At 42.9% G+C, this 26,766-nt stretch overlaps 2 protein-coding genes across 2 annotated transcripts; both read left to right on the top strand.

Annotated features, from left to right (window-relative positions):
- The first annotated feature begins 1,525 nt into the window (after nucleotides 1-1,525).
- On the top strand, nucleotides 1,526-14,059 carry F10 (coagulation factor X). The gene is made up of 8 exons (XM_074859220.1): nucleotides 1,526-1,715; nucleotides 4,061-4,221; nucleotides 6,022-6,046; nucleotides 8,722-8,835; nucleotides 9,785-9,925; nucleotides 10,737-10,987; nucleotides 11,811-11,928; nucleotides 12,725-14,059. Exons 1-8 carry the CDS (start codon nucleotides 1,646-1,648, stop codon nucleotides 13,270-13,272), a joined length of 1,428 nt encoding a protein of 475 aa, XP_074715321.1. The 5' UTR covers nucleotides 1,526-1,645; the 3' UTR covers nucleotides 13,273-14,059.
- A 2,195-nt stretch (nucleotides 14,060-16,254) lies between these two features.
- Nucleotides 16,255-26,649, top strand: LOC141939456 (coagulation factor X-like). Its single transcript, XM_074859222.1, has 5 exons — nucleotides 16,255-18,185; nucleotides 21,503-21,634; nucleotides 23,294-23,469; nucleotides 24,182-24,302; nucleotides 25,355-26,649. The coding sequence occupies exons 1-5, from the start codon at nucleotides 18,110-18,112 to the stop codon at nucleotides 25,900-25,902; spliced, it is 1,053 nt and encodes a 350-aa protein (XP_074715323.1). The 5' UTR covers nucleotides 16,255-18,109; the 3' UTR covers nucleotides 25,903-26,649.
- Nucleotides 26,650-26,766: the final 117 nt, after the last annotated feature.

The raw sequence follows: 26,766 nt of genomic DNA, 5'->3' as shown, positions 1-26,766 counted from the left end.
TTTGCCTTGGTATTATTCTCGTCGATACAGAAGAGGGCAAATGAAAGGGAATGTTTGTTTCATTTGTTGTCCAGTATAATCTAAATTATACTCTCTGTCCTGAGATCTAAAATCAGAATAGAATAATTGCCTGACCATCTGCAAAACACTGTCCAAAGACCATTCTCTAAAGCCTTAATGCACAAATGGTAGAACCTGAAGCACTCTGAAAACACCATCAACTATACCATTAAAAAATGTACCTGCTAATCTAAGCATGAAAACAGTGGAAAGGTAAGGGAGATAAAACCGATCAGGAGATTAGAAAACAGGTTAAGTATCTTATGCAAAATTTACACTTTGGACTCATTCAAATCATGCTGAATATCAGCTCAATCACAAAAGTTTATCAGCAAGTAGGACACTTAGAATTCACCATACTCTATTATCAGGGAAAAACATTGACATTATATGGTACATCTACCATGCAATACTAAACATCCTATTACCTGCTCTATTGACATAGAAGAATGGTATAGTGTTCATTTAAGTAGTGAACAGAATTGGGAAAAGCGGCAAATTCCAGAGGCCTGAGAAACAAGAGGTTTTACAGTATGAAAGCACACCCCAGAGGTCCTCAATAACTCCTAAAAGGAAAGCATATATGGCAGCAGAATATGTTCCCGGGGAGGAAGGTGACTAGGAGCAGTGATCAGCAAATAATGTCTCATTTTCACTGAGGCACTCAGCATTGCGAAATCATCCCTCCAGACTCCTCAAGCTAGAATAGTTTTGGGTTTTCCATGCTCCAAAGGACAATTTCTTCTCTAACGTTCCAGTGTAAATATTGACATTTATGAACAAATCATCACCTTGCAGAAATAGGGTAAAATGCTGAAAAAACCCAACCAGTACTAATGGCTGCACAGAGTGAGTTTTTAAAACAAAGCAGGGTTTAAGTTATATTTTTAATATAACAGCCTGTTTAAGCAAGCCAAGAAGATGAAGGCGACCCAACCGCAGGCTCTGGAAGCACCAAGAACATGACCTCCACAGCGCACAGAGACCTCACTGGGCACAACTGAGGCAAACCCCCCAAAAAAGGGGAGATGGAGGCCAGCTCCTGGCGAGCACCAGGCTGAGGTCACCGGGCCCTGGGTGTCAGGGGCCGAAGCCAGCAGGTTATGGTGCTGGGGTGCGGGAAACATGGGTGGGAGCTGCCAGGGGTGGTGGGTGTTTTGGGGGTGAGAGCCCAGCTTTGGCCCTTGCTCAGCCTGGCGCCCAGCCCCACACCTGCCAGCGACGCCGGCCTCGGCCAGCGCTTGCTTATTAAAGTGACGATTCCCTTCCCCTCCCCCGCCAACAAAATGTACAATTTAAAAAGCCGGCTTCCTTGTTTGTTTTTTTGTTTTTTTTTTTTTAAAAAAAAAAAAGGACAGAAGAAAAGCCTCATCATCAGGCCGTCCCCCCGGCTGAGAAATCCTGCGGCGGCTTTTCCCCCTTCCCCGGCGCTTCCGCTATTTCTGGGCAGGGTGAAGCAACTCCGCTTCAGTCTCTCCCCGCCCGGGGGGTTGAAGGCTGCGGCTTCGTCCCGTCCCGTCCCGTCCCGCCGGGCGGCGGCGCGGCCCCGCAGGGCCGGCAGCAGCGGGGTCCCCGCGCCACCACCATGGCCGGTCGCCGGCTGCTCCTCCTGCTCTGCGCCGTGCTGGCGGGCGAGCTCCGGGCTGAAGGAGGCGGTAAGGCGGCGCCTTTTTTATTTGGGGAGCGTCCCCCTCCTCACAACCTTTGGCGGGGGCTGCGCGGGGAGGGGGCGGGGGTGAGAGGCAGAGGCCCCCCGCCGAGAGAGGGGGCCCTGCCGGCCCCTGCCTGCGCGGGCAGCTGCCGCCGTCAGGAGCAGGCACCCCGGGGGGCTCGTCTTCCCCGGGGGCGCTCGGTTTCCAAAACGGCTGAGGGCTTGTCTGCACCTGTGCCGCCCCCCGCACCCGGCCGAAAGACGGGGAGCCCCGTCTCGGGGGCGGGGAGCTGCCAAAGGGCACCTCGGGGTGCTTGAGCCCTTAGGGTGCTGTGTTCCGCTGCAGTCCCCCGAGGCCTTTCCCAGGCTGCTGTGCCTTCCCGTTTCCCCCCTATAAAATGGGATTGCTGGCCCTCCCCGCCATTTGCAGCGGGAGGACAGCTGCCCTCGCAGCCTGAGGTGCTCCTGTTGGTGAGGGGAAGCCTGGCCAAGGCTTGGTTGGGTGCGCTTGGCCATGGAGGGGCTGGGGCACAGAGGGGGGCATGTCCTGGCCACCCTCTGTTTGTGCCGCCAGGGTCAACACCAAAGTCCAGAGCAGCATCAGCAAGTGGCTTTTCAAAAGTTGTTAACTCTTCCTTCAGTGAGTCAGCCCACTTAGGGCAGTAAAATGAGGTCTTCCACATGTTTCTGGAACATCCTACTTCAGTTGACCAATGCATGCTGCTCCTTGATGTCTCCAAAGAAGGAAGCGTGACAGAAAGCTTGGGAAAGAGAACGGCCAGCCTCAGAAGACTAATCATCTAGTTCAAGTTTATGAAAACATCCGCTTATGCGGGTGATGTGGAGGCAAAGGCATACAGAGGCGATAACCCCACCGGCTGTGTCCTGTTACTTTCCTGTCACCGTAGAGAGGGATTGGAGGGCAAATAAGATAGTGGGTGAATGAACTGACAGTTGCTGACCTACAGGTTACAAGCACTTTCTGTAAGCCTTCCTTGCGAAGAGCCTTTTCAGAATAAGCAGGGCTTCAAATTACGCGTGGGCTCTGTGGGATGGCTTAATATAAATAGCACTAGCAGAATTTGGCTCCCTGTGGCTGATCCACCAATTTCGGTGAAAGCAGAATAAGTCCTCTTTGTGTTTGCTTAGAGGATATTAGGGTATATGATTACTATCAGCAAGTTTGTTTACTGCTGAATTGAGCTGCATGAGGAATGCCCCAGAAGGTACGTGCAAGCTGCCCACTGAGCGTAAGCCATTGGCCTTGAAGTCTCATCTGTAGCACTGTCTTCCACAGTCCAGTCTGGGATTGGAAAGTATTTTTTCTCTTTAAATTCCAGGTATTTAGAACATAATTAAATGCCAGCTTCCAAACTATGCAAACTTTACTAGAATGTATGCTTTTTACAGGGTAATTGGCAATTTGTTTACTCCAGTGTTGTTTCTGTTTTTCCTCTCTAGTAGTGTGTGTACAAGTCACTGGAGAGTAACGTTATTGTTCACGCAGCCAAGTGGTTGAGCTGAGTTTAATGCCTCTGATCCTTCAGTTTAAATCAACAGCTACCTGCATCTTAAACTTGAAGGCAGCAGGTCTTACACTTCTGTGACAGGTCTTACGCTTTTAAAAAATAAAACAGCCCAACAAACTGACCTCAGGCTGTACTCTCCTGCTAAAGCTGACATTAATTTATTTCTGCTCTTTCTTAAGCCTTAGAATGCAGTTGCCTTAGCGCTACCTGCACACATATCTGTAAGGCAGAAACATTTCTACAGGCAATTGGGAGGTACTGTTAAGAGAGAAGGAAGACCCCAAGGCAGTGCAGTGGGATTTGGGGTGGTGAAGGGCAGCAGAACTCAGGCATGGGTTTTTCCCATCTGTCAGTAGATACATTACTGGGTCTTGAGTTTGTGTGGAATTTAGTTTCTGCACAACAAGCCCCTGGAGCAAGTGGTGGTGTTGCCTTGTGGTCAGCTTTAAAACCAAATCAAGCAATGGAGTCTCCCTGGCCTTCATAGAGAGTCATTCTGTTCACGACTAGAGTCTTGAGCAGGAGCAACAGAAATATAAGCCCTCAGCAGCAATCTGCATTATTTTCAAGACTAAAAACAGTAGGAGAGAATTTTGGGGGCCTACAGTTTGTCCTGGATTTGCTGATTCTCAGAGGGAGGCTGCTCTGAGACATCCTGAGATGTACCAGTCCGTGTGAGGACTAACCTCACAGGTAATGTTGTGTAAAGGTAGAGTGGTGAAAGGGTCTGTTTTGGTTTTATTTCTACTTCACTTGTTTCTAATGACTCTTCACCACCACCAAATGTTACGTGCCACCGATCATTTCCCTTATTGTCTAGTATTCATCAAGAAAGAAAATGCCGACAAGTTCTTGGAAAGAACAAAACGTGCTAACTCTTTTTGGGAGGAAGTGAAGAAAGGGAATATTGAAAGAGAATGCAATGAGGAGCGCTGCTCAAAAGAAGAAGCAAGAGAAGCCTTTGAAGACCAGGAGAAAACTGTAAGGATGAACTAATATGAAACATAGGTCTATATATTTCATGTTTACAAAATAGTATTAAGGTCTCACAAGTTACTCTCAGTCACTTAACACAAAATAAATAGTGGTTTTGACTGTGGTTGGAACTGCTAAGGCATAAACATACAGTAACAGTCTTAATTTAGTTCTTGCAAGGCCAGCCCGTGTTAAAACTTCCATTCATTTACCTGTTGTGATCCGTTTAATTGCCATTGTGAGGTATTTGACCTTTAAATGCTTTGACACTACCCATGTTGGAAATATGTTCACCTTATCTGGGTGGCATAGCTGAGCGTCATGACTATGGTCAGGAGTTCTTAGGTGGAGAGTCCACAGGAAGGTTGAGAAGGCAAATGCTGACACGGAACTTCATGGGAGAGTGTTGCCAAACTTACCTCAAGCAACATTGCAGTGCTTATCATTTTGTGGCTCTCTTTTTCAGTATCTGAGTTGACAGAACCTATACTGTAGACAGTTCTTAATGTTGCCTTAATTGCCCACATGGAAAGAAGTTTGTATGCGTGACTTGTGTCACCTGCCCTACCCTGAAGACTGCTTAACTTCAGACAGAAATGCATTTTGTTCCAAAGCTCAAGAGAGAGTTAAAGAGATGGGACAGCTATGGGGGCTGGAGTCAGTAGAAAAGGTGATATTTGAAAACTTGAAGTGACTTGGTGGTGGAAGGGAATTGGGAACATCATCTGTAGCTATGTGGCTGTTAAGAACAACCCTAAAGCTGGAGTTAAGGCCAGATTCATTTCACGTTAGCATTACTTGATGGCCATTGGAGTGGCCCTGAGATGACCTGCATGGGGAGTCATGGGTGCATCACCAGGGTAATTCAGAGCATAAGGGTTGGCTGATCTCTAGCAGAACCAGCACAGCCTGTTCTGCCTGGTCACCAGATGTCACTGGAAAGGACTGACTTGGACAGACAGCATACCTGGAGTCCTCAGTGCAGAGGGAGAGAAGAACACAAATCAGACAAAATATTTTTAAACCTCAGGATTTCTGAGGTCCTGACTGATGGGACAGGGGGGATGGAGACTGAGAATTTGGCATTACAGGAATGTAAATAAATTCAGTCAAAACTGATGGAAAGATACAGTTATGCAAGAAATCAAGTGCCTTATGCTGAGTGAGTCACACTGGGAAATTTCTAAGGAGTTTTTGAAAATGCATGAGATTGTTTCTGTAGAGCTGGGCACTATAGATGGATCATATGGTTCTAATTTATTAAATGGTGTGGTGGTTTAGCCCCTGCCAGGGTCTGAGACCATGCGGCCGCTGCCCCTCCCCCACAAAGGGAGTGAAATACAAAGCCCCAAGACTGAAATAAGGAAAGGTTTAATACAACAATGCAATAGCAACACAACAAACAACAACAATAACAATAACAGTAATAGTGATAGCAGTGAACAGAGCAAAATAGCTACCAAATACAGCAGTTTGAAGCACGATGTACAAAACCACGAGTGCACCGCAGCTCCCGCGCCAGGAAAATGTGACCTGCCAGGATGTGACATCCGCATGGTATCTGAATAACCCGGCTAGAGCTCCCCCCCCACTGCTGGGGAAACTTAACCCTATCCTGGTTAAACCAGGACAAATGGTAATAGCAGGCTGCAAGGCACTGTATGTGCCTGTAACTTAAAGATTTAACAATTGTTAGCTGCAAATATTGTCTGTATGAAAGCTCTAATATTTTTCTGAAGAATTCAGTAATTCTCATCTAACTCTTTCTGTCTCCTTTTATCCCCCTTTTCCCACACCTACCTGTAGGAGGAATTCTGGAACGTCTATGTAGGTAAGAAACACTCTGTGTTTGTTTAGAGAATTAAGCTTCCTTATTGCAAGGTTGAAAAGGATGCACCTCTGAAGGAACCGCTTCCTGCTCCCTTGCTTCCTCTCTTTTCACCATGAAACACCCTCACTTTGTGTTTCCTCTGAAGAAGGAATCTGATTTACTGCCTTGCTGTTGCTTGAGCCCAGTCCCTTCATTCGAAGGCAAGGTTCAGCTGCTTCCAATTGCTGGGATGTTCTTTGTCCTCTCAAAAAAAGAATAGTGGCCCTCTGCAGGCAAAGGCCAGTGAGAAGCAGAAACTGAATGTGTGACTCTGCTGGTCAGTTGTCCTCCAGAGGGGCAGCCCCAGATGGGGGAATTCAAGATGCAATGAGGGTGGCATTTAAATGCTGCACCTAAAACAAAGTTATTAAACTGTATTGCAGAGTCGCTTGCCAGTTTCGTGTCACCCTCCGTGCCAGAGTGTTACTGATTCCTGTATTACAGAGCATTTTGTGGGATGTGTTTTCTACAGAACTGTTTGGCATTCAGTGAAGACATGCCAGTAGATTAGCAGATACTACCTACCAGTCTTTTCTGTTTTTTTCCTAAAGGTTTGAGTTGTATTTATTAGGGTTCTAATGTTTGTAATCACTATGCAGGGACAGACTTTTAATGTATTAATGTCTGGTAATGTGTTCTTCTGAAAGTATCTGTCCGGTTTGCATGTTAGGAGGTGTACCTCAAAAATGTTGGCCAAAGACAGCTCAGCTTTGTCTTTTGGAATCTGCAGAAAATTGAAGACAGTTGCCAGGAAGAAGATGCAGACTTTCACAATCCTCTGAGCAGGGGATGAATTCTGCAACCTATAGGCTGAAATTTCAAGCAAAGCCTGCGTCAGTGTTGCAGTGAACAGGAGTGGAAAATTTCAAACCATTTTCTCATGAGAATACAAGCAGCAGAACATCAGTGCCAGTGGTCTTAGCGGAAATACCAATTTCGTACATTTTAAACCACAGTCCACGAATGCTTTGTTGGTGTTCAGAAGTACTGAAAACCACAAGCCAAGTTACTAGAACAATTCATTCTCACTTCCTTTTTTAGTAGGGGATTGTCACTGCTTTTGTGCAATATTGATATAAAACTCGTTACCGCAGCAGCAACTACAGTGTAGGAAAAAACTAAACAAGTATGGTTTCTAACAGTAGGATGCTGCTTAGCTAAGACCACTACAGAATGGAGCTCTCTGGCACTGCAGAGGAGACAGAAACCAGGAGCTGTGCTGCAGGCCTCGAGTCTGCCTTTCTTTTGGTAAGTGGTGGTCTCACCTTCCCTCTGTTGAGGATGGACATCAGTCTTCAACGCCTCTGTGGTGGACCACACAGACGCAGCATTTGGAGTGCTGTTGGTTTTGGCCATGTGCAGGTACAGAAGGGTTGTTGAGGTGTGGGGGCAGTACACAAAGACCAGCAGATGTTCCCTGTGGCAGATAAAACTGCAGCAGATGAGGTCACAGGCCAGAGCCACCATGCAGGTGGCAAGCTGGATCCTTAGGATGAGCAGCTTCTTGCATCTTGTCGTCTCTGTGAGCATCGCTGTTCTTCCAGCTGCTCCAAACGGGGGCAGAACAGGTGGTAAAACACAGGAATTTGAAGAGTGTGTTATCTAAAGCAACCAATTATTAAGCAAGTGTCACTTCTCCGGATATCCTGCTTTTCTTATCGAACAGTGCAGAAGAGCCCAGCAAGATCATGTGATGGGAACACATTATTTGTTACAGCAGGTCACTAGATGAGAGAGACCATGGCAGTGAGCATCAGTATGGGAGTGAGATGCCTTTGGGGGATGGGAGAAAAGGCTACTATGTGGAATATGTCTCCAAACACAGTGCAGCCTCACTGTCCTACATGTAACTGCGTTTGTGAGATACGTGTGCCTGGGGCCCTGGAGTCAGGTCAGCCAGTTGTGTCTGGGTCACGGAAAGGAAGGAAGGCTGCAGAACTACCTTTCGAATGTGTGAGATCCCAGCATAGATGTGGAGAGTGGGGGGTAAGAGCTGATTTTTTGAAGCTCAAGCTTATACTTCAACAGATGCAATGGGAAAATTTTGATACTCTAAGCAGCACAAACCAGAAATTTGGCCTCCATACATGAATTTATCAGGGCTTTGTAAAGCTTTTGTTTGTTTGTTTTATCTTCTGATTAATATGCTGGTGTCTTTAAATGAACAGCACTGCAGGCAAAAGGCATGAACAAGGGATGAGATGACCTTTAAAGAAATAAAAGTTGAGTTGTCATTATTTTGCAGCAATTGTAGGGAAATGCAGGAGGTTAATACCTTTAGACAGTGGTTGCAATGTAGAAATGTCCTGTCTACTTTTATAGCCTTCACTGTAAATGATGTATACTCTGACCATGATGTATTTATTACTTTATCTTCCTACAAAACAAGGCTTGTGTACGCACTGTCATATAGTAGCCACCAAAACCAGATTGCAGAACTGAGGATATGTATATGAATCATTGCTGGTTTGGAATGATTGCATTTATACTCTTTGTTCCATCTGGAATGTGGCAACTTGCAGGACATATGTTTTAAAAGGAAGGATGAAAGATTGCTTATTAACCCTAACAGCCCTTCAGAGTTCACTGAAAATGCTTACACTCTTACAATAACTTTTTTTGGTTTGTTTCTGTAGATGGGAACCAGTGCAGTTCAAATCCTTGTCACTATGGTGGACATTGTAAAGATGGAATTGGTTCCTACACTTGCTCATGTTTGGATGGTTACCAAGGCAAGAACTGTGAATTTGGTAGGTTTCTGTTTTATAGAACTGTGACAGTGAATTTCCCAGGGAGCTTAAACATAGAGAGTTAACTCTTTCTTAACCAGCATTATTTGCCTCTTGGAAAAATACATAGAATAGGATGGCAGTCAACAGTGAGCTGGAGGACAGTGCCAGAAACACGAAGCCTTGCTGGCTCTACAGCTGGATAGCGTTAGTGAATGCTCTGAAATTACACTTGCCCCAAAGAGAGCCCTCTTAATTATGATAGTGCCTCTTTACCTGTGGTTGAATCCTCAAAACGTGATGATAAAAAACTAAGCAACATAGGATTCTTATAACTGACAGAAAAGAGCCTTTATTCCAAGCTCAGGAGTACAGCCTCCCTGCTCAGCTCTTAGCAGTAAGAACCAAAGAAGGCAGATTTCAGTAGACAATGCAGAGACTTTTTCAACTTTGCAAGGAATCATTTTTTGCATATAAATCCTTCCCAAGTTTCACTTCTGTGGCATACAGCTACTACCCTAATGATGTCACTGGGTCATGTATTGGCAGCCCAGAAGTAAGAGTGGAGGGTGTGGAACTGAACTTCAGACACAGGACTGAGGAGAGTCATGAGGAGTTGAGTTTTTTAAGGCAGGAGGGAGGAATCATGTGAGGGTGTACCAATATCTGGATTTCTCTGTTAGTGGTTTATTCAGTCTTCCACTGTCATTTTGTCCCTGCGTTTTTAAGCTCACCATGACACGGCCACTGGGCCCACTTGGACTTGCCAAGTGTGTTTCATACAGTGGATGTGACTGCTTTGTAAGACATAAGCTAATGTTAGCCACTCATGTTATTACTAAGATGTGCTTCAGGTGCTTTACAGATGGAGATACATATCCTGTTTAAAGAGTGTGGTTTAATTTGGTGAACTTCAAGATCTTCTGTGGAGTCACTGTTTACAGTTTTTCTCCAAACATCTTCTTTATAGTCATACCAAAGTACTGCAAAATAAACAATGGTGACTGTGAGCACTTCTGCAGCATCAAGAAAAGTGTACAGAAGGATGTTTTGTGTTCCTGTGCAAAAGGGTATGTTCTAGCAGAGGATGGCAAACGCTGTGTTTCATCAGGTATGAAGCCATGTAATAAACTTGATTTGTTTCACAGTTAAAGGATGTCTTTTGAACCATCAGTATTCTACATGACATAGATTTAACACTGAGGCTGACTGATTTGTATTTTCAAAGCCTTCCATGTGGGAGGTGATGTAATGGATTTATCAAAATCTAGCTGATTTGGAACCCTTTGCAAGGTGCCTCTCACAGAACTACCTGAGTAAACTCTGCTGTTAACAGGAGAAAAGTGATTGCAGTTATATCTCATTTACTTAAAAACTTACATTCTGTATAAAATAGCAGCTTACAAAAACTTTTCTACTTTAGATTTCAGTTAATCTAATCAAATAGTAACTGATGACATGAAACAATTGCAATTAATGCTATTTACATTTGTACATTTTTGTTGTATTTCAACAAACCTGGGGGGAGGGATAAGTCATCCATATACTCATGATGTCAGTTTTTATATCCTTTATAACTAATAATAAGTTGCTGTCATGAGCCGTATTATTCCTAAAATAAAACACTTCATTCAGTTTCCTAATTAAGATGGTTTTAGTAAGAGCAAGTACATGAATATAGCAATGTAAACAGTTGATGTTTTAAATACTTTGAAACTTTGAAACAGTCCAGAGACTGAACCTCTGGACAAGTTTTAGGACTACAAAATGGTTTTTGTTTTCCAAACCACCTGGTCTTCCTTTGTTGCATCTCCCAAGATTTTGCTAGTGTTTTCAAAAATTGTGGGATGGTGTTGTCAAGGAGTTTCCTCTTGTGTTGGTGTTTCTGTCCAGCTCTAATTTTAACATTCTTGTCTTTACAGTAAAGTATCCTTGTGGAAAAGTTTATGTGAAAAGAAAAAAAAGGTCAGTTTTTTTACCCACTGATAATAGCAATGTAACTAGTGATCAAGATGGCCCTCCCACAAATGGAACAACTTTGGTGGAGGACATTGTTATTACCACAGAAAGCCCAACCATCCGTCCTGGCAATGGAACAAGTGGCAAGACTCCGTATGTCAATACCCGGATAGTAGGTGGTGATGAGTGTCGTCTTGGTGAATGTCCATGGCAGGTAAATCTGGTGTTTGTGCTCTGCATGTAAGCAGAATGTTTCTGAGGGGAAGTGTGCAATTGTTCGTTTAACCTGGTTGCCTTCTGAATGTTACCCATGTGGTACGCCATTTGTAGCTGGAGGTAGCTGAATTGCGTGAACCAAGGCACTTAGATGTGCTGTTCTGCAAACTGCGGCCTTAAAATGTCAAAATGAAAGGCTTTGTGCAATTTTGGATGGTGTTGCTTAACCTGTCACTAGAGAGGGCTTTTGAGTCATGCTGGCCTATCAGTGTCACTTTTGCAGGTTATGTTCCAGTTCTGTCTGATAGCACTCCATTTAGTTAGTATACCTGAGAGCTTATCAGGTAAAGCATGCATTCACTTCACAAATACGTCTTCATATCTAAGTTTTTCTCTTGAGTTTGGACTAGCCAAAATGAGTTTCTGTATTCAGAACACTAAGGGTGGGGTGAAACAGGAACAGAACTTGGACGGGAATTCTTTGGGGTGGTAAGTCCAAGGGATGAGGTGATTTGGGGGCTGCACTCTCCCTGCTCAGTCAATCAGTGTCTTGTTCCTAAAAGACATTACTAAGCACTGTGAGTGAGGTGACATGGAAGCCAAACATCTACATCAGGTAAAGGCAGTTGAGACTCTGTAGCAGTACATGCCAATCTGCAGCGTATGCATGTGTGTGTGCAATACTAGGAGACACCTGCAGAGTAGTACATGTTGTAGTAATAAGCATATATATAGTATGCAGAGAAATCAATTACCTATTTATAGCTTATTGAAGTTCAACTGCTCTCATTAATTCTGCGCTGACCCGTTCTCTTTTGCAGGCTGTTTTGTTAAACGAGGAAGGGGAAGAGTTTTGCGGTGGAACTATTTTGAATGAAATTTTTGTACTTACTGCAGCTCATTGCATGAACCAATCTAAAGAAATCAAAGTAGTTGTTGGTAAGTGGTTACTTTACTGCTGTGATGTTTCAGCATGTGTTGCAGGCTAATCCTCTGCGCTTTAAATCTTGTGTGAGATGTATTCATGTTACTTTGTTATGGTTTGATACTTTTTTGCTGTTGTTTTGCTTCTTATAATTCCTTGTTATTGTGGGAATCCTGCTTTGTAACAACAGGGGCATCTGATGTGGAAGGTGATAATGGTGCATCCCCTTCTTCTTTGCAGCTAGTTGGAAGTAATTAAGAACAAATGTTCTAGAAGTGTTGGCTAGCATGTGTTCATCAGAGTAGTGCTTCTTCAGAAAACTTATCATTCCTGGCACTTCTGAAGTGTACAGATTTGTTTCTGCAGGAACACTCAGGAAAGCTATTGCACATTGACTAGAGGAAGAAGAAATGAACTCAAATTATAACTGCTTCACTTCTGAGGCGTGATACTAGATCAACACAACTTTATATTTGTACTGTTCTAGTCTTGACCCAGACCAGTTTCTCTTCCCTGATAGAAGCCAGGCTCAAGCTCCTGTAAGAGCTTCCACCCAAAGGTGCATTAGTTTAGCTGAATAAGTTTATGCCTTTATGTAAACAAAAATCTCCATAGACAGAAGGTCGAAACTGAAACTGATCCATGTGCTGCTAATAAATATTGCAATACATTTTTTACAGTTTACTTGTATGGTATAAAGGCTTAGGCAAAGTGTTAGGAATAGGTATACTACTCTGCTCCTTTATCGAGGTTGTTCTTAATTTCTTGTACTATCTTCATATTAATGACCCTTTTAATAATCTTGTACAGGTGAAGTGGACAGAGAAAAGAAAGAACAGTCTGAAACGATGCATACAGTGGACAAAATACTTGTTCACTCCAAATACATTGCTGAGACTTATGATAATGACATAGCCTTAATAAAGCTGAAGGAACCGATAACATTTTCTGAGTATGTTATCGCAGCATGCCTCCCTGAAGCAGACTTTGCTAATGAAGTTCTGATGAACCAAAAATCTGGGATGGTTAGTGGCTTCGGGCGTGAATTTGAAGGTGGACGACTATCCAAAAAACTGAAAGTGCTTGAAGTCCCCTATGTTGATAGGAACACTTGCAAGCAATCCACTAACTTTGCAATAACAGAAAACATGTTCTGTGCTGGTTATGAAACAGAGCAAAAAGATGCTTGTCAAGGAGACAGTGGAGGTCCCCATGTAACCAGATATAAGGATACTTATTTTGTTACTGGAATTGTTAGCTGGGGAGAAGGATGTGCAAAGAAAGGCAAATATGGTGTCTATACCAAACTGTCCAGGTTCTTACGCTGGGTAAGAATGGTCATGAGACAAAATTTGTAGTGGTGTGGCTCTTGATCCTTCAGTTAGCTAACAAGGTGCAGTTTCTGTGATGGAAGCTATTCTTTTATTTTTAGCCACATCTGCTAAACTTGTTTTGAGAGCTGATTCCTTAAAGTTATGGTGCTGCTTCATTTTGTTTTATTCCTGGCTTTAAGCATGTGTATGTGGACTGTTGGTGTTGTTTTGAATTTGTACAATGAGGGGCTTTCTCCCAACAAAATGGCTGCTCAGTGGGGTCTTGTGTTTGCTTGTTTGGTTATTTTTATATTGGCATTTTGGTTCCCGTCTGTTTGCGTTCCTGGACATCATATGAGCCTCCACTAATCGTGATGAAAGTGGGAAGAATGGGACTTCAGTTAATCCTCATATTGCAGCCAGCTGGCTCAGTAGGGACTTTGTTACTACTAGAGCTGTTTAGCTTCTACCTGCATATGTATTTAGAAAATTAAGGAAGCAGGGAAGCTTGCTTGCTAAAAGTTGAGACACAAGTTGAGTATTCAACATGTGTTAACTACATGTTCCACAAAATTGCCTGCTTAGGTCACAGCAGCTAATTAAAATGGGGTTTAGCTTTATGTGGATTGTACTTCACTTTAGTTTAATTTTAACATTTCTGTTCTGCTCATAAAAAAAAAAAAAGTGCATGTTCACTGTTTTCTGTATCATGTTCTGGACTGTGTATGGCTGAGGATCAGAAAGCTCCTTGCGTGTGTACTTGTTCTAGGTGTTTCTGTAAGGTGCAATATTGATGTACACCAGCATTTGAAATAAAACATTCTTTCTTTTTTGTTCTTTTTTTTTTATTTATTCCTTCCAGTCAGTTTACAAATATATGAAGACAAAGTCTTATTTGAGAGTGAAAAAACAGTGAATGTCCCTAAACAAATATGTGTGACAAATTTCACCTGCCTTATGTCAAGGCTCATGAAGAGGTAGAGAAGGGAGAGGGGGTTAATTAAAAGACTTTCACTGGCCTAGAGGTTCATAAATGGCAAGTTAGATGCTAAGATACTAATTTTCTTAGAAAGAGACAAACTCGACACATGATTTCCCAAACATAGTCTACTCAGGTACTATGATCTGATCTGTGCTATAAGGTTTCCAGGCACATTCTGGTGGTTTTTTGTATGTGGAGTAGCGTTCCTCTGTATATTCTTCTTTAAAACTTCTTAGCTTCAGTCCTAGTTACAGAAATCATGGGAAAATTTACAATGGAAGGGACAGCTGAAAGTGATCTGGTCAAACCCCATACCCAAAGCAGGGCTAACATCAAAGTTAGAGCAAGGTGTGCAGGGTCTTGTCCAGTCAAGTTTTGAAAAACTTCAGAGGCAGAGATTTTGTTACACTCTGGGCCACTGTTCCTGTGCTTTAGCACTCTCATGGCTAAAATTTCTCATGTCCAATTGGAGTTTTCCTTGTTGTAACCTCTAACTACTGCCTCATCTTCTTTCTGTGGGCACCATTGGGAAATGGTTGGCCTTGTCTTTGCTGTAATCCCCATTTAGGCAGTGGAAGACTGCAGTTAGATCCCCCAGCTGTCCCTGGCCGAACAAACCCAGACCCCTCAGCCCGTACATCATGTGCTTTAGGCCCCTAACCACCCTGATGGCCTTTCCAAGGTTCCTCCAATCTGTTTTTCTCCCCTGTTGTCTGAGGAACACCGAACTTCACCAGACACCTACTACTTATCTCTTGGGGTTTGAGCTGGTACTGGCTAGTTTCGTACAGCAGGTGCTGTGAGCACACCAGGCTGACAAACTAGAAATGCAGCTCTGCACAGCAGCAAGGTATTGCTGCAGTTGGCAGTAAATGTGGGCAGGAAGGACTGGAGGTCAGTTACCCGAGCTTGATGGTCTCCACCTGCATAAACCCTCAGTGAACTTACTTCAGTGTTAGTTCCCTGACTTCTGTCCACTGAATTCCTGTTTGTACCTTCTAATCCCTTGTCCCATGTTCACTGGTGGCATGCCCTGTGCTCCATCAGGGTGAAGCATCCCTCTTCAAAGGGATAACCTCAGGCCTAGGCGCTACCCAAATCCAATTTACTCATACTAAGGGCATTCTTCTACTTCAGTGAAGCTTGAGGACTGAAGTAAAACTCAAACTGGACTATATAGGTGTTGAGATTACTGAGGGGAGGACCTCCCTCTGGCAATGGTGGTAGTAGCTGGTTTTACTAGCCAAGTAGCGCCTTGAGAGCAGACAGAGAGCTGGTTTAACAGATGAGCATGAAAGAGGGTGATGAAAGTCCATGTTTGTGTGTGTGCAACATGACTGGGCTTAGAAAAGAAGTGTCATTATTCTCCAGAGTATGAGAGGCTTTGTCCTTGGGCTTTGCAATCAGAGTTTATTTGTCTTTTACAAACAAAATTGGTTCCTAGAGAGCCTTTCATCCTGTGCCATGGTGCCTCTGGTGCCTAAGGCTCAAGGGCTTCTTATTCATTCCTCATTCTGTAACAGTGTCTCTGCCATGCTGAGAGGACATAAGTGAAACATCTGCTTGCATCTTGGCTTCTTACCAAAGCCCATAACCAGCTCTAGGACCCACAACAAAAGAAAGAATTAAAGCACACTTTTTTTTAAGTAGACTAATTATTTGGGGGTAATTTCACATAGCAAAATTTGAACAGCTTGTAAAATCCAGGAAAGAGGTACAGCACACAGCTGCTGAGTAACCGTGGATTTTAAAATACCAGGACTCCTCATGGCAAGCAAACACTGCTGGTTTTGGCAAGAGCTGACATTTACCATGGGTAGTGGAAGGAGATGCTCTAAGCTATCCTCTAGTGCTCAGGCTTCCTCAGCCTTCAAGGAAAAGCCAGTCCTGGGAAGAAGAGGAAGAAAGGAAGGATGTTAAGTAGAGTGCAATCACTTTGCAGCTTTGAAAAGGTAGAATATGAAGAATAAAAAGGTAGGACATTGCTCAGGCCTAGTCCAAGATGATGTATCTGGGCAAGAGACTCTTGTGCATGAAGCCCTGGGCTTTGAAAAAATGAGGCTTCTTCACAGTAAAATAGAGAAAGCCTGAGGAGAAACATAGCAATAGCCTTCATGTGTGCAAAAGCCAGCTGCAGAGAGGTAGGAACTAATCAGATCTTCATGTCTGTGGTGAAGATAAAAAGACATAACACATCTCAGTTGCAGCAAGAAAGTTTCAGGGAGATCCCAGGGAAAACCTGCTAACACTGTGACTAGAAAAGCCCTGTAACAGATTTTGTCTGGAGGGCAGTGAAGTCTCTGGTGTTGGTAGTCTTTCAGAGCAGGAGAGGTAACTAGCTGTCAAGCATGCAGCACGACGGGGGCTGCCCTAGGGAATGAGTGTGGAAAAGCTGGCCTTCGTTATGGTATCCTATAGTACGTCAGGAAAACACACTTCTGCAGGCGCAGTGTCCAACTGGAAGCAATTTCTCAGAAGGCTTCTTCGCTGGAGTCTTGTCCAACATGCCAAGAATAATAGAGGTAAACTTGATCCCTTGTTGGCTCAGCGAGCTGGGCTGGGTGATCCTGGAGGTCTTGCCAGTCCCTGTTTTCTGTGTTTCCAGGTGAGCAACACAAGCAAAGGGTCACTGTTACAGTCATGCATTTGTGACCTGTGCTAGCACAGTAATAACAAGCAAGGTTTTCCTTCCTCTTTACTGCTCTCTGACACAGGTGACTCACATGACAATATTGTCTTCCATAGGCGGGGCCCCAGACCACAAGGTCCAGTCAACAGCTGTCCCCATGGAGCGGTGTGAGCCAAAAAAAAAAAAAAAAAAAAAAATCAATCCAGAATAAGGTGAAAATTGATGCATTTGTGAAAGTATGGTCTGGCCTGGTGCTTGTGACAGAGACTGGATTTTGTGTGTGCCAGAGGTGCCGTCCAGCTTGCTGCATCTGTACAGGATATCTGCTTACCAGCTCCACTGGATTCAAAGGCTTCACCCATGAGCACGACAATCAATTTCAGCCTATCTGAAGCACTTCAAACTACAACGGTTTGGAATAAAAGAGATCAAAACTTTGTGCAAAACCTTACTGGCCCTACTCAGAAAAAAGACTGAATTTTCTATCTTGTTTTCTCTTGTTCTGATTAGCTCCATGCTTTACTTGCTTCCTAAGGCATTACCAGAGCTGGGAGGCCACATCTCTGCAATACTCTTATTGAGCTCTGCAAATTTGGTGCCCTGAGCTGCTCCTCACTTCTGAGACGCTTTCCTGCTTCTGCACAGGTTGTGGGAAGCACAAAACTCTGTCTCTGGTTGTTCTGCTTTCTTTGGGGCATGGGCAACAGCCAGATCAATAACTTTAGCTTCATGCTGCCTGGCTAGTAAAGCTCTTTTGGGAAGATGTCATCAAGGATTTCCTGAAGATGTAGAGCCACCCACAGTGGACAGGGAGAAAGGGAATAGCCATAGACCATGGTCCGGCAGAGGAAATCACCAAGTGGCAGCCTGGTATCTGGAATTTGGGTAGCATAACCAAGTTTAGCCATGCAGCCACATGTTATTCTACTGAGGCAGAACCTGCCCTGGTTTATGGACTCCCCTCTTCCTGAGGAGTCTGAGATACACAGGTGTCACAGCCTCAGTGGCAAACCCAGTTCCATGCTGCCCATGCAGGAGAGAGGGCCTTTGCCAACACAAGGTGCCTGCAAGCTATCAGGGTGGCATTGGTGCAGCACAGTGGCTTTTTTCTGTTTGAACATTGTCCCGTGCTGACATTGAGCCCAGGCTTTGCTCTTAGAGGTTTTGTTTTCTCGTGAGTTAATGACCTTTGCACTGTAGTGTTTCTCATTTAGCAGCTGTCCCACAGCCCTGCAGAGAAACCGGTGGGAGACGCCTGGTGAGCTCGGAGGATGGCAATGGTAGGTCATTGCAGGACAATGTGGCTTCTTCCTGTTGTCCTCCTTCTCCTTCAGATGGTGCAGACAGGTACAGCCTTTGCTTTAACTTGGCTTTGTGCTGCTTTGCCTAAACCATGCAGGTAATTTTTTGACATTATTTGTGCTTTGTGGACCAGGGTGACATGAGTGAAAGCATGGTAGCTTTGCTTTGTCACCCGCCTTGCTCCCATTTGTCTGCTGCAGTGCAATTATATCCAGGGCTGAGTCACTAGGGGAATACCATTTTGGACTGAAACATTTGTGTCAGTGTAAAATATGGGGTCAATATGCAGGGCTTTCAAACTGACAGCACAAACAATCTGCTATTCTTCATGTCCTCAGGAGATGTGATTATTAAATAATCCTTACTATCCATTCATAAGCTATTGGGTGGCAAAATGAACCCCACAAGGTTTAACAGAGCAGAGGGGAACGAGAACCCTACACCATCACCCACTGTGCTTGTCTAAGTCTCAACACAAACATCACATCTCCACTTGAAGAAGCGTCCCACCTGTCTTTGAGGTTGGACCCTGAGATGCTTCTCTACAGAGTAAGTGTGTGAATCATACTGCAGACGTGATGCATGCCTTGTTGTTCAGTTTTGCTGTAAAAGTCATTTGGTGATTACAGAGGGCTGTTTGGAGACAACTGAACAAACACCTGAGTCATCCACATTCCAAGAGCTGAGAGTTAGAGGGAGATTTTGACATCCCAGAGGTGAGGTGGGAAAGGTACTTTGTGGGACATGGGGTGCCCTGAGAGTCTTCAGAATGTTTCAAGAAAAATTTTCTCATACAAACATGTAGAAAGCAATTTTGAGTGCACTCGTCTACATTTGATTTTAATCAACAGACCAGAAGTGCCTGACAATACAAAGACAGTAGATGACTTTAATAAAAGTAATGGTAAAATGACAGAGTTCATGGAGGAAGTAAAGAAAAAGAACAAGAGAATAAGATTAATGTATCTTTTAAAAGAGAAAAAGATCAGGCTACTTCTAAAAAACCCCAAAAAAACCCTAATCAGGGGTTCTCAACCTTTCTCTCACCACGGACCCCCTTTAAATACTTTTTGTGGCCACGGACCACCAAGACTTAATTCAAGATTTAAAGCACTAGACTGCATCAAATATTTATTTAAATTTTCTCATGAAGTGTCTTCAGATTTGGAGAGAAGGGGAAATAAGTTAATCTGCTAATGCAGACACTCCTATTAAAATACCTTTATTGCAGTAATTCCATATGAATTTAAAATAATTGCATCAACACTCTTCTTGCTCAAATGGCCCATTTTATGGTATTTTAATGTGCTAATTCTGAATTGGATGCTAATTTTTACATTAAAATTTGATGAAAAGTTTTTACAATTCTTCTCACCTCACCCCTTGTTTGTGTGTGTTCAGTCACCATATATTTTTGTTTACGGGTCCAGGGCCACCACTTGGAGGAACAGATTTCAGCCCCATTGTGGCCCTAAAGAGAGCTGTTGGATTAAGAAAATGTCCTTAAGAGAAAAACCACCTAGTTAAAGTGGGTCCTACCAACCATACCAGCACCGAATATACCAGCATGTCAGGGCAGGTGGGAGCCGGGGGCGGCTCAAGTATGAGAGAACCATTGAGGGGAGGGGGCTGTGGGAAAAGGAGGTGCAGTGCTTGCCTCAGGCTAGACCAAATGTTTCTGGTCTGGACGTCCCCCACCCCTGCTTTAAGCCTTCATGGATCCCCTGTGATGACATCACAGCCCCCCAGGGGTCCACGGACCACAAGTTGAGAGCCACTGCCCTAAGTGTTTAAGACATATGTCCAAACTATCCCAAGGTCAGGACAAGACAGGAGGATTAATTAAAATCATGAGCTCCTTCATGACCTGACCTCCAGAAGGAAGTATAGAAAAAACTAGATCCATGTAAAAGAATTGCAAACATCCTAGCATAAAACCAGAAAAGCTAAGGAATTAATACAATAAGATAAACATGATGTGAAAATCAAGAGCTGATCTAAGTATATGGATATTGGAAGAGAGACCAAGAAGAATGTTAGTCTGTTTCCAATGGAGAAGAAAGTCTTTATTCCTTAAGGTACCAGGTTACTTGTGTCCAATAAGGAGGAAAGAAACTGCTGAGTTGCATTAGTCAAGAGCAAATCATGTCAGTCTCCTTCAAGGACAGTATTACAGGCTGGGTGGCTGCTAAAGATGCAGTACATATCAGGTCTCTCCATTAAGGGAGGCTTCTAACATCATTTTATATAACGCTTTTATTGTAACAGAAAGAGAAGCATCGGTCTGGATGAAACTACTCTAAATTTGGTGCACACCTGACTGAGAAATGGTGTGAATTGGTTGAAAGATTATATGGAGTGCAGGGCTCCACACAGGTGAGCCTGAGGACCTCTGATATTTGGTATTTTCCACAGTGACATGCAAGATGGAAGAGAGTGTTTACTCACTGCATTTGTAGCTCATTCCAGAGTGGAAGGACTACCATGAGTCAAGATGAGAGTTTAAGGCAATCTTTTGAAACTGGAACAGTGGTCCAACTTAAATAGGAGGCAATTCAGTAAACACAAAAAAATATTTCACCTTTGGTTCCATAACACACAACCAAGGAAATTTGTAAAATATGTAATAAAAGCAAGAATTTTCATGAGGATGAACAGCTAGGACAAGAAGTAATGGGATCCCATCACTCTGAGGGACACTCAGGTTAGATATTAGGAAATACTTTTTTAGACATTATAAGGCTAGTTAAGGCGTGGATTAAGCTGCGTGGGTGAGCTGTGTAATCTCATTGTGAACCTGTAGGAACATGTTAGACAGCATCTGTTAGGACTGGTTTACCTCTGCTTGCTCTGTTAGTGCCAGGAAAGCTCTCCCATTCTGCCTGTGATCTTGCAATGCCAGGGACGAGCTAAGGTGAGTAGTGTGACCCATGTACAGGTGGCAAAGGAATACTGCAAGGGTCTACCAAGAGTCTAACACTTCATTTATTACTGATACTTTAGTTGTTGGTAATTTTAGCCTCTTACCCACACCCATGTTCATCTTTGCTTTAGTACAATGCTGTTCTGGCAAGTACAGATTATCCCTTGCTTTGCCCTTAAAGAGCTGCCATTATAGCTGGGAAACACAGCATAAGATGTAAAATAATAATGGTCTACCTAATGTTGACAGTTTACCATCTCTTAAATAATGAGAGTTGCAACTCTTGTTATTACTAATGCCTTCGGCAGGACTTGTGCAGAATTTCCCAAAACGGTGAGGTGTTGGACTAGTGTTTGCAAGCAAGGTTTTATGAGCTGCTTGTGCTTTTATGGAATCACCATGAATTTGTAACCTGCCTATACATTTGTCTCCTTTGCAGTCATACCAAATGCATGCAAGGTCAACAACGGGAACTGCGAGCAATTCTGCAAAACTGAAGACAAAGAAGTCATATGTTCCTGTGCAGCTGGCTATGCCCTGGGCAATGACAACAAAACCTGCGTTCCTGTAGGTATGAAGCCACAGTTAAAGTTCGTTCTATGGGACACACATCATATCTTCACCATGTTTGGGAAGTGCTGATGTGCCATTGCACCATAAAGAATAATGTCAACTGTTCATGCCTTTCACATGGCTTACTTGAGGTGTTGCCAACAAATTTAATAAAAATCTTAGCTAAAGGTCATAATTTAAGCAACATCAAATTGTGCAACTGTGAGTGATGTGCAGTAGCAAAAAACAGCTCACGGAAGTGTTCTATACAAGTGGGTGCATTCTCGGAGTGGACTGCAAAGCCGATGCCCCAGCAGGTATGTATGAAGCCATATGAGAAACTGGTGGTTACAGCGGAGGTCAGATTCCTCTTCTCTCACAGGCGGAAAGGGGCCTTTCAAGCTTCAGGAGATTTTGTTAGAAAGGAACAGGTTAGATTTATCATTGGCAAAAATTGGTGTCCATTTTCAAAGCCTCCAGGGTGTGCTGAATGCCTACAGATCCAAATGAGTAGGAACCCAAGACACTTCTTTTACAATCTACAGTTCACAAGGACTCATTATAATTTTAGTGGTAGTGACATCATGTGATTGCAATTATATCTCACTTGTTTCCCCTCAAATATCACCTGTTCTATTCCCTTCTAAAGGCAGGTTTTCTGCAGTTAACATATAGTAACCAAGATACATGAATAACTACTGACTGAATTTAAATCCATCAGTTTTGCCTGCATTCAAAGTGAACATTAACAATTATTAATCTTAGTCTACTTTTCTGTCTGATTATATTTGTTGTAATGCTGTTTGTAATTTAATACCAAATTGCTGTCGTGAGCTTATAATTCCTAGCATAGAAAACTTAGCCCTGTTTTCCAATTACAAAAGATTTAATAGCAGCAGGTACACAAAAATAATGATGCCAATAATGAAAGATGCTTAGCTTTTAAATACTTTGAAAATACTGAACCCATTTGCCCACTTGCTCAAAATGTGCAAGTTTTAGAAGTGGAAAATTATTTTAATTTTTCAAGCATTCTGGTCCTTTTGCATTTGCAAAGATTTTGTTAATGTCTTGAAAAATCTAGCAGAGCCAACCCTGATAAGGACACCTGCATATCTAACTGGATTGCAAAAGGCTGCTGTCAAGGAGTTTTCCTTGTGGTAAGCAAGTTTTCTCTCATTTTCCTGAAGAGTAGATTCCCTGAAAGTGACCTGTTTCCCTACAAATCATTTTCCTCCACTGTAGGTAGCTATCTTCAAAGCTAGATTTACTTTTCTGACCATGAAACTGTCCCTTATACCAAGGGCTCTGACAGACAAGCTCTGTTGAATGGCACTTCGGTGACAGAAATTGTTGTCAACAGCAATTCTCTGTCCTTCTGCTCTGCTGAAGGTTACTATCCCTTGTATGTCTCTTGGCTTGGTGCTTCAGGCACAGCGCAGGCACCATCCCCCACAGAGATGGAAGACTGTGGTCCTCCACATCCTATATATTGGCTTAAATCAGCAAGAAAGGTAGCTCTGAGCTAAAGTGAAGGCTGGTAACAGCAGCTGAGCCTTCACAGCTGTTTACTCAGTGTTATGGACAGGAACACCTTGCTCTCAGCATGTGACACATGCCTCGAAGTCCCACTACCATCCAGACATCAAGTATTAGCATTTTGATTTTGCCTTTGCAGTCAAGTTCCCATGTGGTAAGCTTCAGAGAAATCATGAAGCCGGTCAAGAGAAAGTCACAGGAACCACAGCAATTCCAGATGCTCATCCTGAAAATGAGGAAACCACCGAGGCCCTAAGCAGCCATCCGGAGGTCACGGGGGAGGCTGGCAGTTTACCCAGAGTGTCCCCATGGCAGGTAAGGTACCATTGTCCTGGGATGTTTAACACCTGACCCCACTCATGAGGACTGGCAGCCATTTACTCTTCATCGTGCTCATCCCTGCTTGCCAAGGGGACCTAGCTTGATTTGAGACAGACTCCCCTGGCGTCAGCATTCTGGGTGGTCGTTCCACTCCCCTGAGTACTGTGTTTCTACACAGGTCTCCTACCATGAATGATGTTGTGCCTCCTTTTCAGCATCAAGCAAATGCTGGGAGGGGGAGGCTAGGAGAGAAGTCGGGTTGCAGATATGGGACGTAGAGATGGGTGAGCCACAGGGCCCCTTCCCTGCCAGCCACCCCGTTGTTTGGGTTGCAGTGTGGTGGTATCAGAATAGCCTGAATTCCTGTTGTGGCCAAGACTAAAGTGAAACAAAAAACCCAAGTAGGAACAGTGCTATTACAATATTAGCTACATTTTGTTCAAAAAATAGCAAACAAAAACTGTTGGTAAAATAACTGAATGCACAAACTCTGCTTTGAGCCAGGAAAAAGGTCTGTCTTGACAAGTTTCCTGCTGTGGTGGCTACACCTCAGTGGAACTCTCACCACCTCTGAATGAAGAATGCCTTTGACAGAAAATACGTGTGAAAATGTCTACTTTAAGAAAACTACTTGAATCTCAGCTAGCTGTTCAGGATTTCTCTGTACATACGTTTCTGTGCTTTAGCTTTCTTCTCTCTCTTGCAGGCTGTTCTACTAGCAGATGAGTACAATGAATGGTTTTGTGGGGGGACAATTCTGAATGAGTATTTTATACTTTCTGGAGCTCATTATGTTCAACAGGTTGAAAACTTACAGGTTATTGTGGGTAAGTGCTTCTCATTTTGCCCTTTACTACAAAAATAAACTATCCCGTGTTCTAGTCTCCACATGCAAGACACTGAACTCTGTCAGAGTTTTTCTTACCCTCATTATTTCTCACTGCCTTATCTTGTCTCAACTGACAGTGAAATACATATTAACTTTGTTGAATGGACAGTTTCGGTAAGCTTGGCTTGGCCTAGTGAAGCTTTGTACATGACAGAAGCCAAGTATAAACTGAGAAGGTATGCAGGCAAGTAAGGTTGAGCTGATGTAGTTAAATTTGTCTAACATTACACCTTTAGACAATTTCCTTTGTTAGCCAAACCTTGAAGAATTCCAGGTGCCTCATTCAGATGTTAGCAATAACTGTTTTGACAGCATGTAGATACCAACCTTAGACTGTTTCATACTTGAAACCTCTAATTTATTATTTATTAATGTCACTTATGACAAAGTAGTTTATCACAAGTTCTAGGCACTGAAAAATGGTGTTCTGAGTCGTAAAAATTGTACTCAGCCTACAACAGTAAAGCAAAAATTGTGTTTGCCTAAACTTCAATTGTCTGTCCATTTAATTCCCAAAGAAACTTCACACAAATTGAGAAAGACTAAATATATATAAACTTGTAAATTTTTGTATGCAGAACGTTAAAGTTTTAAGAGACAATGAATAGCTATTTCCTATTTAAATCTGTTTGACTATGTTGCTCTACAAATTATGGGGCAAGACCCTTCTGTGTTGAGGCTTTTGGTGGTATATTGTAAGAGTGCCATTGGGAATATTGTGATGAAGCCCAAAACTTTATATCAAAGCTTTCATTGAGAGCATTATTCTGATAACAAAGTTCTGATTTTCTACTTGCTTGGCATTTTGGCAGCCCTCTAAAACCCCTCAAAATGGGTATAAAATGCTACAGCATCAGGACTGGTCTATTTTATTTGTACAGTACAATGCCTATAAGAAGTGCAAGGAACTTTGGTCCCTTTATTTAATGAGGTGCAGCTTAGACTTGCTGGTATTGTCTTATTAACAACTGCTTTAATACTCTGGCACAGGGATGGTGGACAAAGAAAAGGAAGAGCCAAGTAGAGCAATGCACAGAGTGGAAAAAATAATTTCACATCCTAAATTTGATAAAAAAACTTTTGATAGCGACATAACCCTTCTCAAATTAGAAGAACCTATCACATTTTCTGAGGATGTTGTCCCAGCATGCCTTCCAGAAGAAGACTTTATTAAAGACATTCTGATGAAACAGACGTTTGGAATTGTCAGTGGCTTTGGAAACACATTTGAACGTGCAAAGCCAGTCAAAAGAATGAAAGTGCTTCAAATCCCTTATGTGGACAGGGACACATGCAAGCTCGCCCTTAATAGCCCGGTCACAAAAAACATGTTCTGTGCAGGTTATGATAAAGATGGAAAAGATGTCTGCCAAGGAGATGGAGGAGGCCCCCATGTAACCCAATACAATGGCACTTATTTTGTTACTGGTATCATCAGCTGGGGAGAAGGGTGTGGAAGGCAAGGGAAGTACGGAGTATACACCAACTTGTCAAAGTTCCTACCCTGGGTAAGAAGTGTTTTAACAGAGGACTCTTAATGATTTGACATTTAATCAACCTTACTGTCTTAGCCATCAGATCTGATCCCTAAGTACTATTTTCTTCTTTTTAACATGCTTACTAAAATTCTGATAGTTTGTGCCTCCCTTAAGAAGGACATATTCCTTCATGAGCTAATGCCTGGTTTTCAGAAGGTGGGCTTGGATTTCCAGCAGAGCTTGATGGTTTTGGACAATAATGAGATTTCTTCAAATGGTTTAGGAACTTCCCTGCTCTTGCTGTGATAACCTAAATTTGTCTTTTGGAGGCTTTGCCTGTGCTGATAAACCCCCTCCCATTGCAATGAAGGTTGGAACTAACTCAGAATTTCTGTGGCAGTACATGCTTTATAGAAACAAACTAGACTAGGATAATATCAAAGTAAGACAGTATCAGAGTAGGACAGCATTTTAAAAGCCTCTGGAAAAACTACTTAATTTTCCAGGTTTATATACCCATACACAGAAAAAGTCAGAAAATGTGAAAACCACCCATGTATCCACACAAGTCTAAATAACTGGGCATGTCACTAAATCAAATGAGTTGTTAGATGAAGCTCATTGAATTGGAAAGGCTTGCTCATCATCACCAAAATCACAGGTGTTCTGATATTTTCCTGCTTTCGTTCTGAGATACTTTCTTCACCAGCGTTATTGATGTCATGATTTTGTCTACAATAAAGTGAATGCATTGCATACCCTACAAATTGCAATATTGTTGTTTGTCATCATTTAAATAAAGTGTTATTTAAATTATTCCCAACTAAAGAGTTTTTAAATCTACAAGAATAAATAATCTTTCCAGACTAAAAAAAGCCTGACTCTCTAATCAGCTGAACCTGACATCCTCTGTCTGCCTTATTT

Source organism: Strix uralensis, chromosome 2 (assembly GCF_047716275.1).
Source record: "Strix uralensis isolate ZFMK-TIS-50842 chromosome 2, bStrUra1, whole genome shotgun sequence".
Classification (NCBI taxonomy): Eukaryota; Metazoa; Chordata; class Aves; order Strigiformes; family Strigidae; genus Strix; species Strix uralensis.
The sequence above is the reverse complement of the archived record's forward strand: the minus strand, read 5'-3'. Positions and strand labels throughout refer to the sequence as shown.